Source organism: Eleutherodactylus coqui, chromosome 13 (genome assembly GCF_035609145.1).
Source record: "Eleutherodactylus coqui strain aEleCoq1 chromosome 13, aEleCoq1.hap1, whole genome shotgun sequence".
Classification (NCBI taxonomy): Eukaryota; Metazoa; Chordata; class Amphibia; order Anura; family Eleutherodactylidae; genus Eleutherodactylus; species Eleutherodactylus coqui.
In genome coordinates this window covers 24,709,713-24,729,645 of record NC_089849.1, presented here as the reverse complement: position 1 = coordinate 24,729,645, position 19,933 = coordinate 24,709,713, and the positions used below count along the sequence as shown (strand labels likewise).

Here is a 19,933-nt window from a genome sequence, read left to right as displayed (position 1 = left end):
GGAGATTCAGGGATCTGCTTATAACCATCAGGCTTCTGAGATAATCGTATTGTGCCACACTGACTGTTCTGCACAGCGGCCCAGAAACCAAGATGGCGGCAGCGCTTCTCTGGCTACCTGCTGCGCACCGTGTATCACTGTACATTGGTAGTCTAACCACTTAGTGGTAATTTTTGGGGGGTTTTGTAGTTTTTCATAGACTCCTGTCTAGAATAATATCCTTGAGCCGTAAACCAATCCTGTGCAGAGGATGCAGCAGAGCCGGGCGTGTTACGGCCATGACTGGCACGTGTCACCCAGCGTTGTCATGGCCCACGTGCCACCACCTTGATAAAGTCTGGTTGTACGGTGGGAATCTCGCATTAACCTCACTGCATTCCTCGGGATATTACAGATGACGTCTTGGAAAAATGTGGTTGGAAGACGACCGTCCTGCTAAAAACCCCTGAGGAGGCTTCCTCCAAATCCTGCGCTTGGCGTTCGCTGTCGCACATCGCGGCCTCCGAGTGTTATTACATACAGGAATTGCATATGAATTGGTGGGTCTGAAGGCCGGTCAGATGGACAGAACTTCCTGCTCATTGCAGTGGGGTTCTGGCCATGAGGGGTCTGCAGCTCCTTTAGGCTCGGGTCACACGGGGCGGAACCTGAGACTAAGCAGCAAGGTGGCCAAGATTTGCAAAAATCTTGGTCCCCCTGTGGACAAGCCGCGCCGAATTCCAATCCATGACGTGTCAATCATATCGTCGTATCCTCCGGCGGTCTCTCTCCTCTCTATGGGGAGTGATTTCCGCAGCGGAATACAAACAGACGCCGCTTCAGACCCGCGCCAAATGCTTCAGGTTATGAAATAGCCTTTCTGCTGCCAAAATCTCACGGATTTTCCGTGCCGTCCCGCTGCGGACATTCTGCAAGATTTCCGTCTCGTAGGAACCCAGCATTAAAGTGAATTGGGCTGTGAGCTGCAATACCACACACAACCTGTGGATAAGAGTGGGCGCTGTTTTTGGAAGGATACAGCGGTGTTTCTAATCCCAGACAATCCCCTTAAAATGCAAGAAGTCCAGGTGGTTGGGAGGGGGGCAGCGCCATGACCTCTTATACCTGTGATGTCACATGGCATTTAAGTGAATAGGACTGAGCTGCAATCCCATGTACCACCACTATGAAAGGTACGGCGCTGTACCTGCAATGCAGTGAAACAGCCACGGCACCAGCCTGCCACGCCGATTAGCAGGGATCCTTTTTTTCCAGAGTAAAATGATGTACGCCACAATGGAAACCCCACAGCAGAAACGGCAAGCAGGGATCTCACTCAAAGCTACTTCCATCTGGAGGAGCTCCGTGCATCTGCTCTGTTGTACTGATAATGACATGTCTGCACAGTGTCAGGAGGAAGCACACAAGCCAAGTACATAATGCAGTGCTCTGTTCCTGTGCTGCACCCAGGGCGGAGGAGCGTGTGTGAGCGTCAGATAACGGGGAGTTTGTGTAGCGCCAACATATTCCCTGGCGCAGTACATGTGTTCTTGTACACTTGCTGAGCTTCACCACAACAGCCCTGGTATCTCCAGTATGTGTGTAGAGATTGGCGCGGAGTGGATGTATCTGAGGCGGTCCGTACGCACGCATCGGGGGTGGGGTCTTACCAAATATAGCGGCTATCCCTTCCCGACAACCTCCGCCGCCCTTCCGTATTGGGAATGCTCAGTTTGAGGCGCTTTCATAGTCGCAGCGGTCAAAGCCGGACAGCTCTGGTGGTGGCTTATCTCCAGGCATTGACACTTGTCGCGTCCGACCCGTCAGGGGAGACGACTGGTCCCACCGAATATGGCAACTTTTCCCTAAAGTGTGTGTGTGGCCCTTTAATTGTCACCAAGGATGTGAAAAGCCTCTTGTAAATTATGAAGCTGCCGCATAAGATGTATTCACCGCTGGTCACGAATGGTTAAAGTTCCTGTCCTCCCTGACATTGGATGTCCCCTTATCTTCCAGTGATTGTCCTCTGTTATCAGCCGCTTTGCTTTCTGAAGGCTCCCTGCAGTGTCTTGATGTCTGCCGGCCTTTCTTCCCTTTGCACACCCCAGGCTTCTTATCAATAAGCCTATTTACAGCCTGCGGGCCCGCTGCCTCTTTCTACTTCTCCCTTTTCCCTCCCGAGCTCATTAGGATCCCTGACATGACTGACATTAATGAGTTATTACCTGTCGGGGGATGATAAGCGTGTCCTACTGTGTAGAGCGATGGCGGCTGATCTCCGGCAGGCGTAAATATAGCTTACACCCCCTCCGACGGCACAAAGGGGGTGGCAGTGTGTACCTGCCATCCTTCGTCTCCCTGCAGTTTTTAGGGCTCTTTAACACAGAACAATCGTCATTCAGACCGTCGCTGATCGCGCAAAACTGGGTGCCGGTTCACCGCTGGGCCCCCCGCTATTCACCAGGCCTGCTGCCCCTGCGGACAACACCTGAAACCCGTAGCTCTGCGGCCCTGATTGGTATGGCAGCATTGAATTACGAATTGCGCCAGCAGTACAAACCGGGATGCTGCTATGTTGGCAGCGCTGTCCGTGTGGACGGCCGGGTCTGGCAATCGGCTGATTGCCGGAGATCCTCAGTGACCGACCTCCAACAATAGTATTGATGTCTTATACTTGGGATTAGGTCATCAATAGGTGATCAACTGTGGTCCACCGCTCGGGATCCTGGCTGATCGGGGCGCCTGCTGTCAGCACTGGGTGGGAGCGGAAGATGCTGCTCCAGTCTCCACGTGGTGGCCGGCGCTTGTAACTGCAGCCCTTCTAATCGATGACCGCTGCACAAGCCAGTTTTATGCAAGGAGATATGCAGCCAACGAATTCGCTTTTGGCTGATGGCGGGATGTATTTTCTCTCCCTACCACCACCACCACCTTCCCTCCCCTGGATGCAACCAGTATGATGATGTAGTCTGGAAGGAGCGCAATATAAAGTTATCTTGCATTATATATTATTGCACCCTTGTCATAGGCTTTTCAATTGATCATCTTGTTCATGAACAGAATGAAAGCCGCAGTGAAGACTGACACAGCAGAGATATGGCGGCTGCCGAGTACTCTCGCTAGGGGTTACGGCAGGAAGCAGCAGTGTCCCGGGTCGTTGCGTCGCTGTCTGTCTGACTGCCAAGTCTGGGTATAGTTCTTGATGTTGTTTGCATGTAATCGGTGCCCCCGGGGACTGGCGCGGGGCAGGAAGTGAAACGCTGTTTCCTTTATGATCTTGCGTACAGAGCTGCTATTGGGGGGCAAAGCAAATAATCCTAAAGTGTTATGTCCGTCGGCACATCTAGTGGCCACGAGGGATAATCACGTAGCCTGCAGCCCTCTGCTGTTGTCAGGCGATTTATCGGCAGCCATATTGCTTAGGTGGGGTCGGTGCGGTAATGAACAGAGCTGCAGCTCTTGGGTAGTCTGCAAAAACTGAAGGCGCCTTTACACAGGAAACAGTCAGGAGGACGATGCCGGCTGATACCAGAGAGCTGAGCACATGCTGCTACATGTGGTGGAAGTGATGTGACCACATGGAGGTGGCTCTGTCCAGTGATGGGCCCGAGCTGCACCTGGTTCTGTACAGGCGGCGCTCGTTATCACTGTAGAGCAGAGTATCCGCCCGTATGATATTAACGAGCATCGGTCCACATCCTGCTCCTCAGTCGGCGCTTGTTGCCGTGGACAGATGATCTGCCCATGTAGAAGTGCCAGAGGTTAAAGTCCATTGCTAGTCGGTGACTAAAGGTACTTTTACACGGTTATGGGTTCTTTTAGACGGGACGGTTGTTGTGCGTTTGAGCGTCTGACAGTCACCCCGGCGATGGTCACTTCTCACACTGGAACGATCATCGCCCAGTGAATGGCGGCGCAGCGCTAGAGATCCTACCGGCCGCCTCCATTCACCGTAAACAGGCAGTCATTTGTAGATGTGAGTCTGCCTGTTCGCTCGGGCCGATGGGCGTTTGATTGTTATTCCTGCCTAAACTGAACGACGAGTGATAACCGATTCGTTGGTAGCTTAGTCTCCGGCAGCGATCATTGATTTACCCGATCCAGCGATCCCCTGAGTGATGATCGTCCGGTGTAGAAGGGCCCCATGTTCCTGGCGCTGTGGGGCCGCTGACCTCGCTCTTTGTGTGTTTGCTGCCCCTTGCGTTCCCGGCTCTCCCCCTTCTCCCTCCAGCGTGGGGGGATGATGAGGGTGGAATGATCTTATCACCCGCGAGCCATCATACGGCTTTTGTTCCTCCGGCACGGGGCCTCGCAGGACAAAATGTACCGTTTCTCTTGTTATTGCAGCACTTTGTGATGAGGCCATGCCTCTGCCGCTCACCCAGCTTTCCCGGCCCCCTGGATGGCGTCGCTGGGAGACGGGTAGCGCTAATGAAAGGCTCCCTCGTCAGATATAAACCTCCCGGTGCAGATAATTGCTGAAGCTGATTTTGGTGGTAATTGCCTTGTTTCTGCAGCGCTGTGATGCTGCTGCAGGATAAGCAGGTGCTCCAGGAATTAGTCATGGCTTGTTCCTCTTTATTTTGGGGTAATTATCCCACTTCGTCGCTCTCATGATGATGATGTTTTTTTTAAAACTTTTTTTCTGTCTCTCCAGGAAGAGGCGCTGCAAGTGGGTTTGGGCTCAGGAACGAGCGGATGTGGTGAGTCGGTGGAACTGGCTGCAGGCTCACGTGTCCGACCTGGAGTACCGGATCCGGCAGCACACGGACTTCTACAGACAGCTGCGAGCAGGGAAGGTAAGTCACCCGGGACGGCACTTCTCTCTCGTCTGGTGACAGCCAGCGCTGCGGCGTGCCGTGGGACCGACTTCACTGATGATGCTTGTCTTCTGTCACAGGGCCAGGTTGTCCTTGGAGATGCCAGTCCGGCAGAAAGCAACGCTGGGGACTCCCTCCAAACGTCTCCCACGGATGCAAGAACAGCCGCCTCTGCACCCCCTTCACCAGATCCTGAAAAAAAGGTGACGTGTAAATAAATGTCTTTGTAAAGACGAAGCATTAAGATACATTTTACATGTCACAATTAGCGCCACAATTACCGCTGTGAAATCGGGCGATTAATTTTCCCGTAGACACGCGGGCGCCGAAAGGCAATAAGCGAAACTGAAAACCAAGCGACTGTTGGCTCTTATAAACAGGCAGTCTATCAACTAGGACTGACTGCCTGCTTGTTGCGAGTCGAGGCGGGCCGGCACGACCCCCCGGCGCGCTGCACCTCCACTCACAGAACTACTATAGTAAAGCAGTCTCACTGATCCAGCTCCGGAGTTACCCAAAATACTAGTAAACTGCCTTAATGTAATGTTATCAATATCCTTAAAGTGATTGCCGCCGTCCGTGGACGGTCTGGATTGCCGCCGTCTGTGGACGGTCTGGATTGCCGCCGTCTGTGGACGGTCTGGATTGCCGCCGTCTGTGGACGGTCTGGATTGCCGCCGTCTGTGGACGGTCTGGATTGCCGCCGTCCGTGGGCGGTCTGGATTGCCGCCGTCCGTGGGCGGTCTGGATTTGCAACTGACTGCAGACTGGCCCGTTACTGTCAATGGCGCTATATATACAGACTAGTGCGGGGTTTTTTCCCATGGATCGTCCTATTCTGGTCCAACTTGTCGGATGACAGGCACCCATTCAAGTCAGTGGGTGCGCAAGAAAGAAAATTGAGTGCACACCAAGGACATCCATGTGTGCTTCGTCTTCAGCTGATCATTGCTAAGCAACACTAGAAGAAATTGGGCCTCCCTCAGTTTGTTTGCATGCGAGGAAAAACCTGATGACACGTGGAAGCGGAAGAAAAGAAGGATGACACGTGGAATAAAAAGACGCGCAACGCGGACAAAACGGACTAATATCTGTCCGTTTTTCAAAGCCCAATATTCGCCATGCCGCTCTGAGTGATAAATAGCGCATTATAGTTGCTTTGTTTCCGTTGACTGAAGTGAAGCTGCTAACGAGCGACTTCTCACGGGGTGTAATCAGGCAGTCGGTTGCTCATCTATGAACGACTATCTGTTCACAGTGAATGAAGGCGGACGGCCGGAGGAGATCTCGGCGCACTTCGCCTCCATTCACTGATCGACGCTTGCTCCTGTGTGAAAGCACAGTGATGATCACGGAGACGGCTGGGGGGCGCTTAAGCAACCGACGGTCATCCCGTCTAAAACCACTCCTACACTATAGTCTGTAGCGGCTACACTCGGTCAGCCAATCAAGAGCAGAGGGAGGGACTATGCATGATATACTAGTCCCTCCCTTTCCACATGATTGGCTAAGGGACTATAGCGGTCATGGTCCCTGTAGACCGCTCGCCGTACGGCAGTCCCCATGTCGTCCGCTAATACATTTGTACAAGGTATTTAGCCACACGGCGCTCCGTCACCCTGACCAATTAAAACCGTGAACACACACGTGTACATGAGCCTGTGGCTCTGTGAGTCAGCCGCACCGGGTTAGCGGCTCCAATAGCGATTAATGAACCACAGTAGCACTGCAAGTCCCAGCATGCCTTGAGGATTGTCATGCTGGGAGTTGTGGTTTTGCAACCGCTTGAGAACCATTGTGTGGAGATTCCTCTCTAGGTTTTCGGAGCGCGCATTATCATTGGACTTCCATACCTTCTCCTATCACTTCCATCGGGGGATGTTACTACTTTCTGCCTGTACTTCGTCTTGGAGTAGCTCATCTGCATCTTGATGAATCCTAAGTCACTTTACAAGCTGCCGTCTCATCTTAAGTGCCGAATGTTTTTCTACCTGCGAGCGAGCATATGTCACATCCCCATATAATGAGGGAAGCTTTTATTTTAGCTATTGTCATGCCTCCTATAATCTGCTTTCTCACACCCCTCCCATCTGGTGTAATTACTGCAGCATATTTCCAGCAATCTTCAGGCACTACAGTGGTCAATGGAAAGTCACCGCTGCCTGTGCGCCACCTCCCTCTGCTGGCCGTTCTGTGGCACTGCAGCCAACACGTTGCATGATTCAATTCCTTGTAACCGTGCGTGATCGTCTGGAGATTTCCTCATCCTTGTCTAGCGTGGAGCGCACGACCATAACACTTGTTCCTCATCTGCTTTCTCTATAGGCTGACTCAGGAGCTGCCGAGGCTAAACTCTTGCAGAAACCCATTAATGGAGTTGTTACTACGTGAGTGTCACTTGATGCATCTAAGACATATTGTGCATATATCTATCACATACAGCAACGTCTTGTGTCCCGGTTTCCCGCCAGGCTCCCGTCACGCTCCGAGCTGGAGGAGCAGACACCCGGTAAGCCCGTGGCTGCCTCGGTCGACAACAGCTGCGTCTGTGCAAGAACAAGACCAGTCCTCCACTGTAAGAGAAGAAGGGTGGTGAGACCAGACAGGCTTCTGCCGCTCCACAGGAAGGTAAGGGTTAAACATGGCAATCCATATGCCAAGTATGGCGTCGGCACCACCCATACAGATGCAACGGCGCTCTGGGCACGGAGAACATAAACATGCCCTCCAATAAAGAAAGGAATGCCCATTGCAGCATCAGTGGGATTTCCTATAACAGTCACTGGCACTAGTAAAACCCAGGAATCTCCTTGTTACAGCCTCCCCTAGTGGTAGACTATATGGACACAGTATATAGTTTACCAATAGACTTAATGATATGCTATTATATAGGCTGTATAATTAAAAGGGTTGCAGGAATGAAACAATAGCTATTGTCCCGTCTAGAAGGGATCTCCCTCGTACATCCTGCAGCTTGGAATCTTTGAAGATTTCTTTACTGTACTTCAAGGGTTTGTATAAAGATTGTCTTTTATCACCTATCCATGGATGATAAGTCTGATCGGTGGGGTCTTACCACTGAGACCGCCAAAAATCCCATGAAAGAGAGTCCTGTGCCCCTCCCTCCTCATCAGTGTAGGCTTGTTGCACCCATCTGCAGTGACTTCAGATTGGATGGAGTGGTGGTCGCACATGCAGTGCCACACTAGTCATTGTCAATGGGCCTGCCGGAGATAGCCGAGCGCTTGCGTTCGCCTGTTTCCCTCAGTCCCATTGAAATGAATGGAGCGGTGGCCGTGCATGTCCAAGCTCAACTCAGTCTGCTGTCTCTACAGGTGGGTGCAGCACACCCGCACTGATGTGGGGAGGGGGACAGTGGACCCCCTTCTGAAGATCAGTGAGATCTCATGATGAGATATTTAGCGCTTATCCTAGGCAATACGACTATTGTGGTGTAATCACTGTAATTCCTTTTTAACATGGCTTGATGTGAGCCGGACAGCGGGCTCCTTTCACGATGATGGTGGCCTTCACACAGGCCGATTTTGGAATGTATTGGAAACAAACGATTGTCCGTATGATCAGTCCTCCCCCATACGGTTTCATCATTGTCAGCAGCATACCCCCCCTTCACACGGGGTGATGTGCTGTGTGCTGCCAACAGCAATGATGTACTCAGCTGCACAAAAGATGCCGTCGGCTGAGGAATGAGCGGTCACTTGTTTGTAGGTTGATCAGTCGCGGCTTCATACTGCCCAATGATCGGGCCGTGTAAAAGGCCCTTTACTTGGTGGTCCTGCGCTCTGTTGTAGAGACGCTCATATGACTCTTCTGGGGTCGTAGTATTGCAGGAAGTCCTCTCTTACACCAGCATGACCACGAAGGACGGGTCCTCTTCATATAGAGAGTAACCCCATTGTATTAGTCAGAGCGGAGAGCCATTGCAGAGAGTGGCTCATGCTCTAAAGGACTCGTGATTATATATTACATGGTCAACCTGTGATTTGTATGGCCGCTGTGTAGTACAACACGAATATATATGTGGCCGCAGCTTGCCTTGGTGGTTGGCTGATCATCACGGAGGCTACATTTGGAGTTCTACTACGCTGACCAGTTGCCAATACACTGGCAGGCAGTCAGCCCAAGGGATCACAGAGGTTGAACCAATCTCATTATAATGGGGCACATTTACTTAGACCAGCCTGTCATACGCAGGTCAAAGAAAAATGTGCGCTGGCGTTCCTGCGACTAATCTATTAAGAGGTACAGGCCTCCGAATGGACTAATTGCAGTGCGCCAAATAAAAACCTACGCCAGATCCGAGCTGGAATAGGTTTTTTGCTGTACGGTTCATCAGTCTCTGGCATACATAATAGTAGATGTGATTGGTGCGTGGCCGCACACCGCCAAACGCTTCGCCTCTTGAAACTTAATCCAAAATTGCAAAAAGTGAACCTTTTTTGGGCCATAAAACTGGTGTACAAAAAGTCCTCCATTGTTTTGATGCTGATTGTCTCAGGAGGTTTTCTTAACCCCCCCAATATGCACGGCCCTTTTAGGATGCCCTCCAGCTCCATTACATGCACACATCAGAGAGGACGGTCCTCGTCTGCTCCCCTCCCTCCTTGCAGGGATGTGCCGGGGGTTCGGGTCGGTCTCTGGTGTTGCACAGTCTTTCATGGGGTCGACTTTGTAGAGAGTTTGTATTTACAGGGCAGTCATTTGGGTTTGCTCTATTAGGATCAGCCTCGTCAGGCGGCTGCAGGTATATTTTTCTCTGCATAGTATCCATTTATATATATGTATTTGTATCTTTTTTATATTTGCGATTTTGCACATTTGCACGTTAAACGAGGTCCTCTCGAAAAGTGAAATGGTGTAAATGTATAATTGAGCAACTTCTCCAAGTGACTCAATAGCATAAAATAAGGGAAATGAATCATTGTTTGTTGTGGGGAAATCTGGGTGTTTATCGCCCTCTGCTGGTTCTCCAGTGTTAATGTTGGTATTTTTTTTCCCTTCTTCTCGCCATCTGCCCAGGTTCAGCGCAGCGTTCCTCGGCCCTGTGAGGTCTCTTCAGCATGTGTAATGTGTGCCACTTACCCAGGGGCTACGAGCCAGTTTCCATACAGTGATCCACTCTCTGAACGGCTGACCCTCCTAGATCCAGCTATTCATCCTGTACTCTCCTTTCCAGCTGGTGAGTGTGGGATTACTGTATTCCTAATCTGTTTTGTGTAGGCTAAACAAATCACGTAAAGACAGTGCAGACAGACGATGCAGATGTGGCACCCTGCGGGAATCGCCTGCAGTGTCTTAGATGGCACGGACAGCTGGAGCTATGCAGAAATTGCATCGATGCATTCTGGTTGCTGCTTGGAATCAATCGGCTCGATGCTCATAGAGGTCTTGTATTGCAAGGGTCTCTGCTGCATTGCATTCTGGAAAGTATATTTTTACCCACCATGCAACTCAGAGAATGCTGAACAAAAGGCTTGTTGGGGGTCTTAAAACATCCTGAATGCATCCTATGGATAGACCTGAAATGTTAGAGGTTTGCCAGGGAGGATACTATTGATGATCTGTCCTCAGGATAGGTCCTCAATAGTTGATCGGTTGGGGTAAGTCGCTCAGGATCCTGACCGATCAGCTGAGCGGGCGCATGCAGTCAGCGCCACAAATACACGGAGGTTAGAGCTGAAGCAGGGGAAGTCTCCACGCCGACCTCTGTGCAGTGGCCGCGCTTGTAACCTCATTGATTTCAATGAGAGCCGTGCCTGCAGTTACAAGCGACGGCCACTACACAAAGGTCGGTGCGGAGGCTTTTGCTCCGACCTCTATGTATTTGCGGCGCTGACCGCATGCACCTGCTCAGCTGATCAGTCGGGGTCCTGTGCGATGGACCCCATCCGATCCACTACTGATGACCTATCCCAAGGATAAGGTCATCAGTAGTATTCTCCCTGGAAAACTCCTTTTAAAGGGAACCTGTGAACACCATAACTTGGTTTATGGTGCTCATAAGACAAGCCCCATGAACGTGCTTTGTATACTTACCTGGCTCCGCGTTCCTGCGCTGTCATCCGTGGCAGCAGTTACGTGGACAGTGCCTTGGACTCATTTATGCGGTCTGTGCATGCACGTACATTGTTCTCTATGGGGGCGCGTACCCGCCTGCAGAAACTAACCCAATACACCACACATGGCAAACACAAGGCCCGCGGGCCAAATCCGGCTCGCCACCTTATTTTCTGTGGCCCGCCGGCTGTGCAGCAAGTTCCCTCACCCTCCGTGTGGTTGTCAGTATGCGATCTTCTATCTGCTTGTTCAGTAGAGCAGACAGTAATAGAGGAGTGCCGATATCACCATGACAACAGCCGGGAAGAAGACTGCAGAAAACATGATCTCTGGTGCGAGGAGAGCGGCGCTGAGGAGGAGCAGCAGCTGCAGGGTCAGCGCTGAACTCCTCATTGGCCTCCCTCTGTTCATGGCAGCAGATCAGGGGAGACATCAGGCGAGACATATATATATATATTATTGTATAATAGTGCGTGCCATTGTCCACTATGAAGGACCCTATTACTAATCGGGCCACTATAGGGTTCACTTCTACCATATTGTCTTACAACTAGAATTGGCCCTTTGAAGGCAACCATAAGGCTGATGTGGCCCTCGTTAAAAATGAGTTTGACTAAAAACTGGAGGGCAAGACTTGAAGCACATGCTGGTATTTGTAGTACCCAGTTCCGTAATGACTGAAGCTTATGATCGCACTATAATACTGCTGGCACAGAATTAAGCCTCTGTAAATGTGTCGCTCCCACAGACGTGCCAGTCGGTCTGAGACTTCACACTCTACTTCGTTCACACAACAAGATGGAGAGGCTAAAATCCAGCAAAAAGTTAAAACAGCGCCCTCAAAATCAAGTCCTCACCACCCCCGAGGGTCCTCGTACGGACAGAATGGCTGGGATTTTCCATCCTCACAGTAAGTGCCGTGTGACCCTTTCCTGATACATTGTGCTTCAGGCTCTGCATCCTGCGGCTCTCAGCACTACTATCAGATCTGTCTCTTACGAAATGTAATCCGGGTTTTTTTCCCCCTCCTTCCTGTTTCAGGACTAACTCTCCACAGGTTGTCTCAAGAAACCCTCTTGAAGCAGCATTTGGAACCTTTACCACGCACCTTAAAGTGTGAGCGCGTGTCAGCCCTAAGGCCGGAGCGCTCACTCTCCCTGTCCATATCTCACAATAAGAAGAGACATTATAGCCCCCTGGAACGAGATGGTAAGATATTGCTCCCCCACCCCCCCCCCACCCCCGGTGCGGAGCCTCTGTTATCTGTACTTGTAGCCTCTGGCCGCTGACTACTTGAATTCTCTGCTTTTTCCAGCAGGAAGACATGAGTTGGAGAGCGGGAGGTCCAGTCCGGCTTCGGATAACTATTCTGGCCTGTCTTTGTCTCGGCAACAGTCAATTCCATCTGAAGGGACGAATTCTGGATCACTCAGCGCCGCCGCTGCTGCTGCCGCTGCGGTATGTGGGAGCCTCCTTGCTTCTCTCGACCACAATGACTCTGAAATGTTATATATTGTGAGAATCTTTTAAAAAGTAGCAGAACTTCCATTAAACAAATACTCTGTTATGGGGAGAGCGGTGGGTGCTGAGAGCCCCACTGATTGCTGAAGTGAGGTAGCAGAAGCCCTCCGTAGAGTGCGGTTCCCCTTCAGCTGCGTTCGGCCCTTTAGCTAAGGTTGTGCTCGTAGACGTAGGGCCAGTCTACACTGAACGATAACTGTTCTGGCTCTTGCTGGATTGCGGAAATCTGACCGATAATCATTCAGTGCAAATGGCGGCCGCGACTGAACGATAATTTGCTCGTTTTCTACAGGCATAAAAATCAAACTACCATCGGCCTGTGTGAACAGGCGGCCCATCGGCCTGTGTGAACAGGCGGCCCATCGGCCTGTGTGAACAGGCGGCCCATCGGCCTGTGTGAACAGGCGGCCCATCGGCCTGTGTGAACAGGCGGCCCATCGGCCTGTGTGAACAGGCGGCCCATCGGCCTGTGTGAACAGGCGGCCCATCGGCCTGTGTGAACAGGCGGCCCATCGGCCTGTGTGAACAGGCGGCCCATCGGCCTGTGTGAACAGGCGGCCCATCGGCCTGTGTGAACAGGCGGCCCATCGGCCTGTGTGAATGAACACATAGTCCTCATATATTCAATAACAATCTGGGCCCATTACGTTACACTTGTCTGTGGGATGATGCATGTCTTACTGCAATATTGGAGGGGGGCTTCTATATTAGCCAGGACAAAGCTGCAATAGCGGCACCTCCAGAGGGGTGCAAGCACCTATTTAAAAATCAATGGACTCCTGTTTACTTCTATGGGTACCCTGTCATAGCCTGCTTGCACATTTAACTTGGTCTCTTTAAGGCAGACAGATGATTGTGGAAGGTTCCAGAAACCTTAAATGTCTGCTTTTGAAAAGCCCTTTAAATGCTCAAGCAGCTGCCTCCTAATGTCTTTCTCTAGACCTGCTAGGGGACTAGTTGGGCGCACTCACACCTAGCGCTTTGCTGTGGATCTTCCGAAGCTGACAAAATTGGCAACAAATCGGCACCAAAATCTGCGTCAAAGTCCACCCCGTTTGGCGCCGATCTGCTGCAGACGTCACTCATTCTATTGAATTTATATTGAAGTGGTGAAATGTGCTGCAGATCTGCCCCAAAATCGCAGACAAAATCCACAGCAGGTGGTCCAAATTTGTATTTACTGCGGAAACTCACAGCAAAGCCTTGGGGCTCATTTCCACGAACGGATCTGCGCAGCGTACTACACAGGGAATAGAGGCCATGTATTGCAATGGGTTCATTCATATGTGTGATCGCCTTAAAAAGTATGCGGCGGGACCTATCCTGGTGCGCATTTCTGCACCGCAGGCGCCCATTGAAATCAATATATGTGCATAAATGCACATGACGTACGCAGAAAGCCTGCGTATTCGCTGCACATATACTCACAGAATGGGTGTGATTTGGGGCATATTTTTTCATGTGCTCATCAGACATGCGGTGCATCTGCGCACACAAATACACAAAGTGGGGAAGAATACACGGGCGTAAGCACACTCCAGTCGCACAAATGTGCAATGTATTTGTGCTGCCAAAATGCAGTTCCGCCCGCGTGAAGAAGCCCTGAGGCCGGTGTTAGTCACACAATACAGGGACTATAAAGTCTACACACCCGGGTTAAGCTGCCATGTTCTTGTCATGTTAAAAAATCCAACAAAGATGAATGATTTGAGACTTACCTCCCCCCATGTGACCCGGTATCTGCATGACTCCATTGGAAAACAAACCAACATCATTTAATAACAACAGAAAGCTAACATAATGTGTCTGTATGAGTGGGCACACCCTCTTATGTTTAGGGATGGGGTTGGGTGCAGAATTAGCCAGTCACACATAACCCTCTGATAAATAGTAGTCTGCACTCCGCTGCCATTATTTACAGGGATCCCCATTTCCCCCATATAAAGTTCGGCTCTTCTAGGGATTTTCTTGACCTTTTCTTAAGGGGTCTGTAAAGATCTTACAAGACATCAAAGGGATCTGATTGTTGGAAGGTGTCAGTCAGGAGAAGGGGCCAAGACATCTCCAAGGCATTACATATACCATAGGGGACAGGGGAGACTGTCAGCAAGAAGGGAGCCAAGACCTCTCCAAGGCATTACATATACCATAGGGGACAGGGGAGACTGTCAGCAAGAAGGGAGCCAAGACCTCTCCAAGGCATTACATATACCATAGGGGACAGGGGAGACTGTCAGCAAGAAGGGAGCCAAGACCTCTCCAAGGCATTACATATACCATAGGGGACAGGGGAGACTGTCAGCAAGAAGGGAGCCAAGACATCTCCAAGGCATTACATATACCATGGGACACAGTGAAGACCGCCAGCAAGAAGGATATTAAATTTGGCACAACAGTGATATTACCAAGAACTGGACGTCCCTCAAAACTTAATGAAAAGACCAGAAGAAAATGTAGTCCAGGAGGCCTACAGCAACACTAAAGGAGCTGCAGGGATTTCTGGCAGGTACTGGTTGTCTAGCCATGTGACAACCATCTCCCGTGTTCTTCATATTTCTGGTCTGCGGGGGGGGGGGGGGGGGGGGGCAGGACGGAAGCCTTTTTTAACAATGAAAAACCATCAAATCTGGCTATGTTTTACCAAAACCTCCATCAGGTCCACCAGCAGTCTGTGGAGAGCGTGTTATATCTGATGGGGCCAAGAGGGAACTTGTTGGCCAGAATTCCAAAAGGTATGTTTGGAGTAAAGCTAACACTGCCATCACCAGAAGACCCCCGACCCACAGTGAAGATGGCGGAGGGGACATTATGTTTAGGGTTGTTCTGCTGGAGCCGGTTTTAGTCAAGGTGGAAGGAATTATGGAAAGTTCAAAATATCAGTCCATTTTGGCACAAAACCTTCCGGCCTCGGCTAGAAAGATGAAGAGGAATTTCACCTTTCAACATAACGACCCAAATCGGATTGCCAAATCACCAAGAGGGCTTCACCAGAAGATCAAGGTTTTGGCATGGCCCGGCCAGAGCCCAGACCTGACTCCATTGAAGATCTGTGGTTGACCTACAGAGGGCGCTACACACAAGATGCCCTTGCAATCTGACATATTTTGAGCACTTTGACAAAGAAGAGTGGGCAGTGATCGCCAGGCCAAGATGTGCCCCGCTGATGGACCCCGACCCAAAAAGACTGAATGTGGTCATAAAGTCAAAGGCTGCATCAACAAAGTATTAGCTTTAGGATGTGTATATTTATGCAACCACATTATTACTTTTTTTCCACCCTAAAATATTTCCGTTTGTTTTCTAGTTGAATTGCACCGATAACGGGTCACATGGAACGGGGAAGGATTCATCTTTGTCAGATTGTTTTAACATGACAAAAACCGGGCATTTTAATGGGAAGGGGGGGGGGGGGGGGTAGACTTTTTTTTATCCGCCGTCGGCGCTATGTGGTTGGCCCTATCAGGGCATGTGGACTTTGAAGTAGGTCACTACAGATTGGCATGGCGTTGTGCAGATTGCTGCCTTTTGCCTGCAGCGGGTACAGTGCAGTACCGTACAGTGCAGTACCACACACCGGCAGTACTGCAGCGCTGCAGGTTACAACAGCTGCACAACATGCATTAAGTGTCCGGGGACTGTAAAAGCCATTTAGCAGACCACATTACATTGTGCGTATCTGGACATGTGAGACGTCCACCTCGTCCTCGAGCAGCGTGATGGGTTGTTGGCAGGAAGCTCCTTCCGTTACACCTTTTGCAGCATTGATGATGTAATAAATCGGTTACTCCCTATGGCGCTTCCCTTCAGCGTTAGACTTGTAGTTTGCAGCATGTAAATTACATGCTTTCCTGTGTCGGTGATGTAAACAACATAGTATATACTGGAGTACGGCGTGGGATTGGTGAAGCTGACCTCGCCCTCTGCTGGCAGAGTTACAGAACTCTATGATGCAGATATTATGAATACACACACACTCTTAGTACATATTGAGTTGCGATAGACTGGTGGCTAGGGATGCAATGCCTGGCAATAGGATATGAAATACTGTGGTTGCTATGCAGTGTATGTGGTTGCTATGCAGTGTATCCTTAGCCACCAGTCTGGTTCTGCATATCCTTAGCATTTAGTATAGATAGACGTGTATGGATGGCAGAGGTGACGAGACTCTCTACTCCTCATGTAACTGCGGAGGATTCCTCCATACGACAGTTTATGCTGCATGCTGTGGTCCTGTTGGGGGCCGTGCCAGCAGACTGGTGACCTTGCAAGCTTGCATTATAAAACCCATTAATTTACCCAAGCAAGGACAGAAACTCAATTCTAGTTCTAATTCAAATACCCTGAAGTGTGCGGGGGCGTAAAGGGACAGTCACCGGCTAGAGGACCCCTCCCAAATAAAATTAAATTGGTCGGTAGAGACCCCCCACCCCACCCGCTGCCAAGCTTGCTTCTAACTAATGTAGAATGTAGTTTCCTCCTTACTACCTCCGCTTCTGTATTGGATTCATCACTCTTTCCCCCCAATTCCCCACAGGCTGCCAGGAGGCGACGGGTGGAGACATCCTACGACATTGACAACATTGTGATCCCCATGTCTGTGGCGGCCACCACCAGAGTGGAGCGGCTGCAATACAAGGAGATCCTCACTCCCAGGTGGGTTTATGGTGGTCGGTCTCGTAAGAACATTTGCTTCAAGTCTTTTCTAACTCTGGCTTCTGGAGTTCGTTTTTCACATTTGCTGTAGTTTAAACCATAACGTGCGACATGAGACTAACCCGCTGTCACCTTTGATCCCACAGCTGGCGTGTAGTGAAAATCACTCCAATGACGGGCACAGAAGAAGATGTAGAAGGGGTAAGTTCCCTCTTTAGAGGTCCTGTCCATGGAAGCCGCTTCATTACAGGAGCTGTATCAGGGTAGACTTTTAAAACCTGTCTGCAGGATAGATGATGAATCTGATTGGTGGGGGTCTGCGCCCCCTCTTCTCATCACTGCACAGATTGAATGGAGCTGCGGTCGCGCATGTGCAGCGTTGCTCCATGCAGTTCAATGGTGCTGACGGAATTGGCCACGTACAAGCACTCAGCAATCTCCAGTAGCCACGTTTGAAAGTGAATGGAGGGACATCGCAAAGACACGATTGCTGTTTAATTTAATATTCTTTTCAATGTAGGGGGTGCAGCAAGCCAATAGGGACCATTGGAGGGGGGCACGGGACTCCAGTTCTCAAGATCAGTGGGGGTCTCAGCAGAGACAACCCCACAGATCACAACAATCACAAAGTCTTTAAAGGGGATGTCTTATGAGGACAAAACCTTCCTGTATGTACTAGTGGGGCTTATAGACGTCATAGAGGTTGTACCCCCCCCGCTCAGGAGCCCCCTTGATTAGCCAGAGCACAGACCCCCATTGTAAAGCATGTGGACCTGACATGTCTATGCATTACTTCCGTGGCCATCATTTGCATGTATTGCCACATTTGCAGGGGAAATGTATTGCCCCAGCGATGACTGCTGTTGTCGGCCGGTTTCAGTATATTAATGGGTAGTCGTGATGAGACAAACCCTTTAAATATACGTAATATACAGACTTCTGCATCGGCAGGTCTCTCCTCCTTTAGATCTGGGACGGTTTTAGTCCTAAAACTTTCTCCCCTTCTCTTCCAGTTGGAAGACCTCTCAGATGCTTCATACACGGCTTTACATGGAAAGTGCGAGGAGATGGAGCGAGCAAGGTGGGCCAGCAGCAGCATCCCACCACAGCGTCGAGGAAGCAGGTACTTGTATGTTCTACTAATGCTTTAGTAACATGACATGTAAGGCCAAAATAAGATCTATGTCCATCCAGTTCAGCCTATTACCGCCCAATGTTGATTTAAAAAAAAACCAATGAGGTAGAAGGTCGCAGTGATGTCATCTGTAGTTCTTCCACCACATTGTGAGTAAAGGTCCTTTTATATGCAACAATTATCGCTCAAAATTGACTCAGAAGCCATATTTGAGTGATAATCCTGTGTAAATGTGTGCCCATCGTGCACGGTTTGTCTTGTCGCTTAGTTCAGCTCAGCTTAAACTCCGTCATCCCTGATAGGAGGGACCGCACTCCAAGGGCAGCGCTGATAACATTCTTAAACAGCTGCTGTCCCACTGGAGAACAATAGTGGTGTATTTAGAGAACAGACCACCCGCTGTTCTCTAAATACATGCAAATGAAGCGGATTAGCCCATTAGTAGCTAATGCAAAATGATCGCTCAAAACGGTCACACGGTAACACTTGTATTTTATCCCCAGGACTCATAGAACATCCGAAAGCTCCATGACCCTTCAGTCACAGCCTCTCACACCGCAACCCCCTTCCCCTGACACAAGCAGCTGGCAGGCCTTGCCAGACTTCTCACCACTCAGTCCCGATGTCCTATCAGCCCCTCCTACACCGACTTCAAGAGACACCCCACGTCTGATCTCCGAAGAGACGCAGAGTTCAGTGTCAGACTCGGGGTTCGAGGAGACGGTGAGTATATTGAGATTGTTGCCTTTTAAAGGGTTAATTGTGTGCAATCGTATAGATGAAATTCATACACCACATGGGATGCTGCTGATTGAGGTCAGCATCTATAAGGACAGTAGTCAGCAACCTGTGGTTGTCAGGACATGCTGGGACTTGTAGTTTTACAACAGCTGGAAAGCCACTTGTTGCAGTCCATTGCTTTAGTGTTACTACTACTTGATGATTAGCGACTAGAGTTTGTAGAGGAACAATCTCTTGCCGCTTAACTAATGAGGCCCATTGCATTCACAGCCCCCCTATAGGGTGTGTGCCACCATTTACCACCATGGCCATGCCAGTCTGCTCTCTTGTATACACCGAACGATCACTGCATTAGAAAGAGCTGGCATCTTGTGATGTGTAACGCCGTACCACATGAAGGCTGCAGCACGATCTTCTCTCACGTAATGTGCGGACCTCTCCTCAGAAGGCAGTATTTGGCAGTTATGGGTAATCGTGGTGACTTGAGAGAGTTTGACTGCGGGCAGATTGTTGTTTGACCCACGGTGCCAGTATTTCTGAAACGGTCACACTTGTTGGCTGTTCCTGAATCGTGGTATCTAGAGTGTACCAAGACTGGTTGACCCATGGACAGACATCGGACAGAAGATCACACAGCGGCAGGCCACGTATTGTTGATCCCAGAAGCGAGTGTCGAGTGGCACATCTGGCATCTCATTAATGATGTGCCACAATGGACCAACTGACCCAACAGTACTACAGTGGCAAAGTTACACCAATTTTAAAAAATGGCCGTGTCAGCGTACTTTGTTTAATAGCCCACCAGATGCCCCGATGACCCTGTGGCATCACTAACAATTCCTTGCATGTGTACAAGAAAGATATCAGTGGCCCTCAGACACGTCACTCCAGATTACCTTTTGCCGAGTCCAGTTTCCTGCTGACCATACGGATGGCCGGGTCCGCATCTGGTATGAATAGCATGAAGCCATATCCCATGGGTGTACTCTTGGCGTTCAACAGGCCG

The 19,933-nt window shown here is 50.2% G+C and overlaps 1 protein-coding gene across 4 annotated transcripts in view; it reads left to right on the top strand.

Moving 5' to 3' along the window:
• KANSL1 (KAT8 regulatory NSL complex subunit 1) overlaps positions 1 to 19,933 on the top strand; it is a 90,465-nt gene that overhangs the window by 64,858 nt on the left and 5,674 nt on the right. For 3 of the 4 annotated variants that reach the window (XM_066587393.1, XM_066587392.1, XM_066587391.1), the window contains 12 exons: positions 4,637 to 4,778; positions 4,880 to 5,002; positions 7,125 to 7,186; positions 7,271 to 7,427; positions 9,840 to 9,999; positions 11,626 to 11,787; positions 11,919 to 12,086; positions 12,193 to 12,335; positions 16,933 to 17,051; positions 17,198 to 17,252; positions 18,065 to 18,174; positions 18,690 to 18,909. In XM_066587393.1, the coding sequence (XP_066443490.1) occupies positions 4,637 to 4,778; positions 4,880 to 5,002; positions 7,125 to 7,186; positions 7,271 to 7,427; positions 9,840 to 9,999; positions 11,626 to 11,787; positions 11,919 to 12,086; positions 12,193 to 12,335; positions 16,933 to 17,051; positions 17,198 to 17,252; positions 18,065 to 18,174; positions 18,690 to 18,909 (1,621 nt within the window). The remainder of the gene's footprint in view (positions 1 to 4,636; positions 4,779 to 4,879; positions 5,003 to 7,124; positions 7,187 to 7,270; positions 7,428 to 9,839; positions 10,000 to 11,625; positions 11,788 to 11,918; positions 12,087 to 12,192; positions 12,336 to 16,932; positions 17,052 to 17,197; positions 17,253 to 18,064; positions 18,175 to 18,689; positions 18,910 to 19,933) is intronic. The other variant, XM_066587395.1, reaches the window with a different exon arrangement.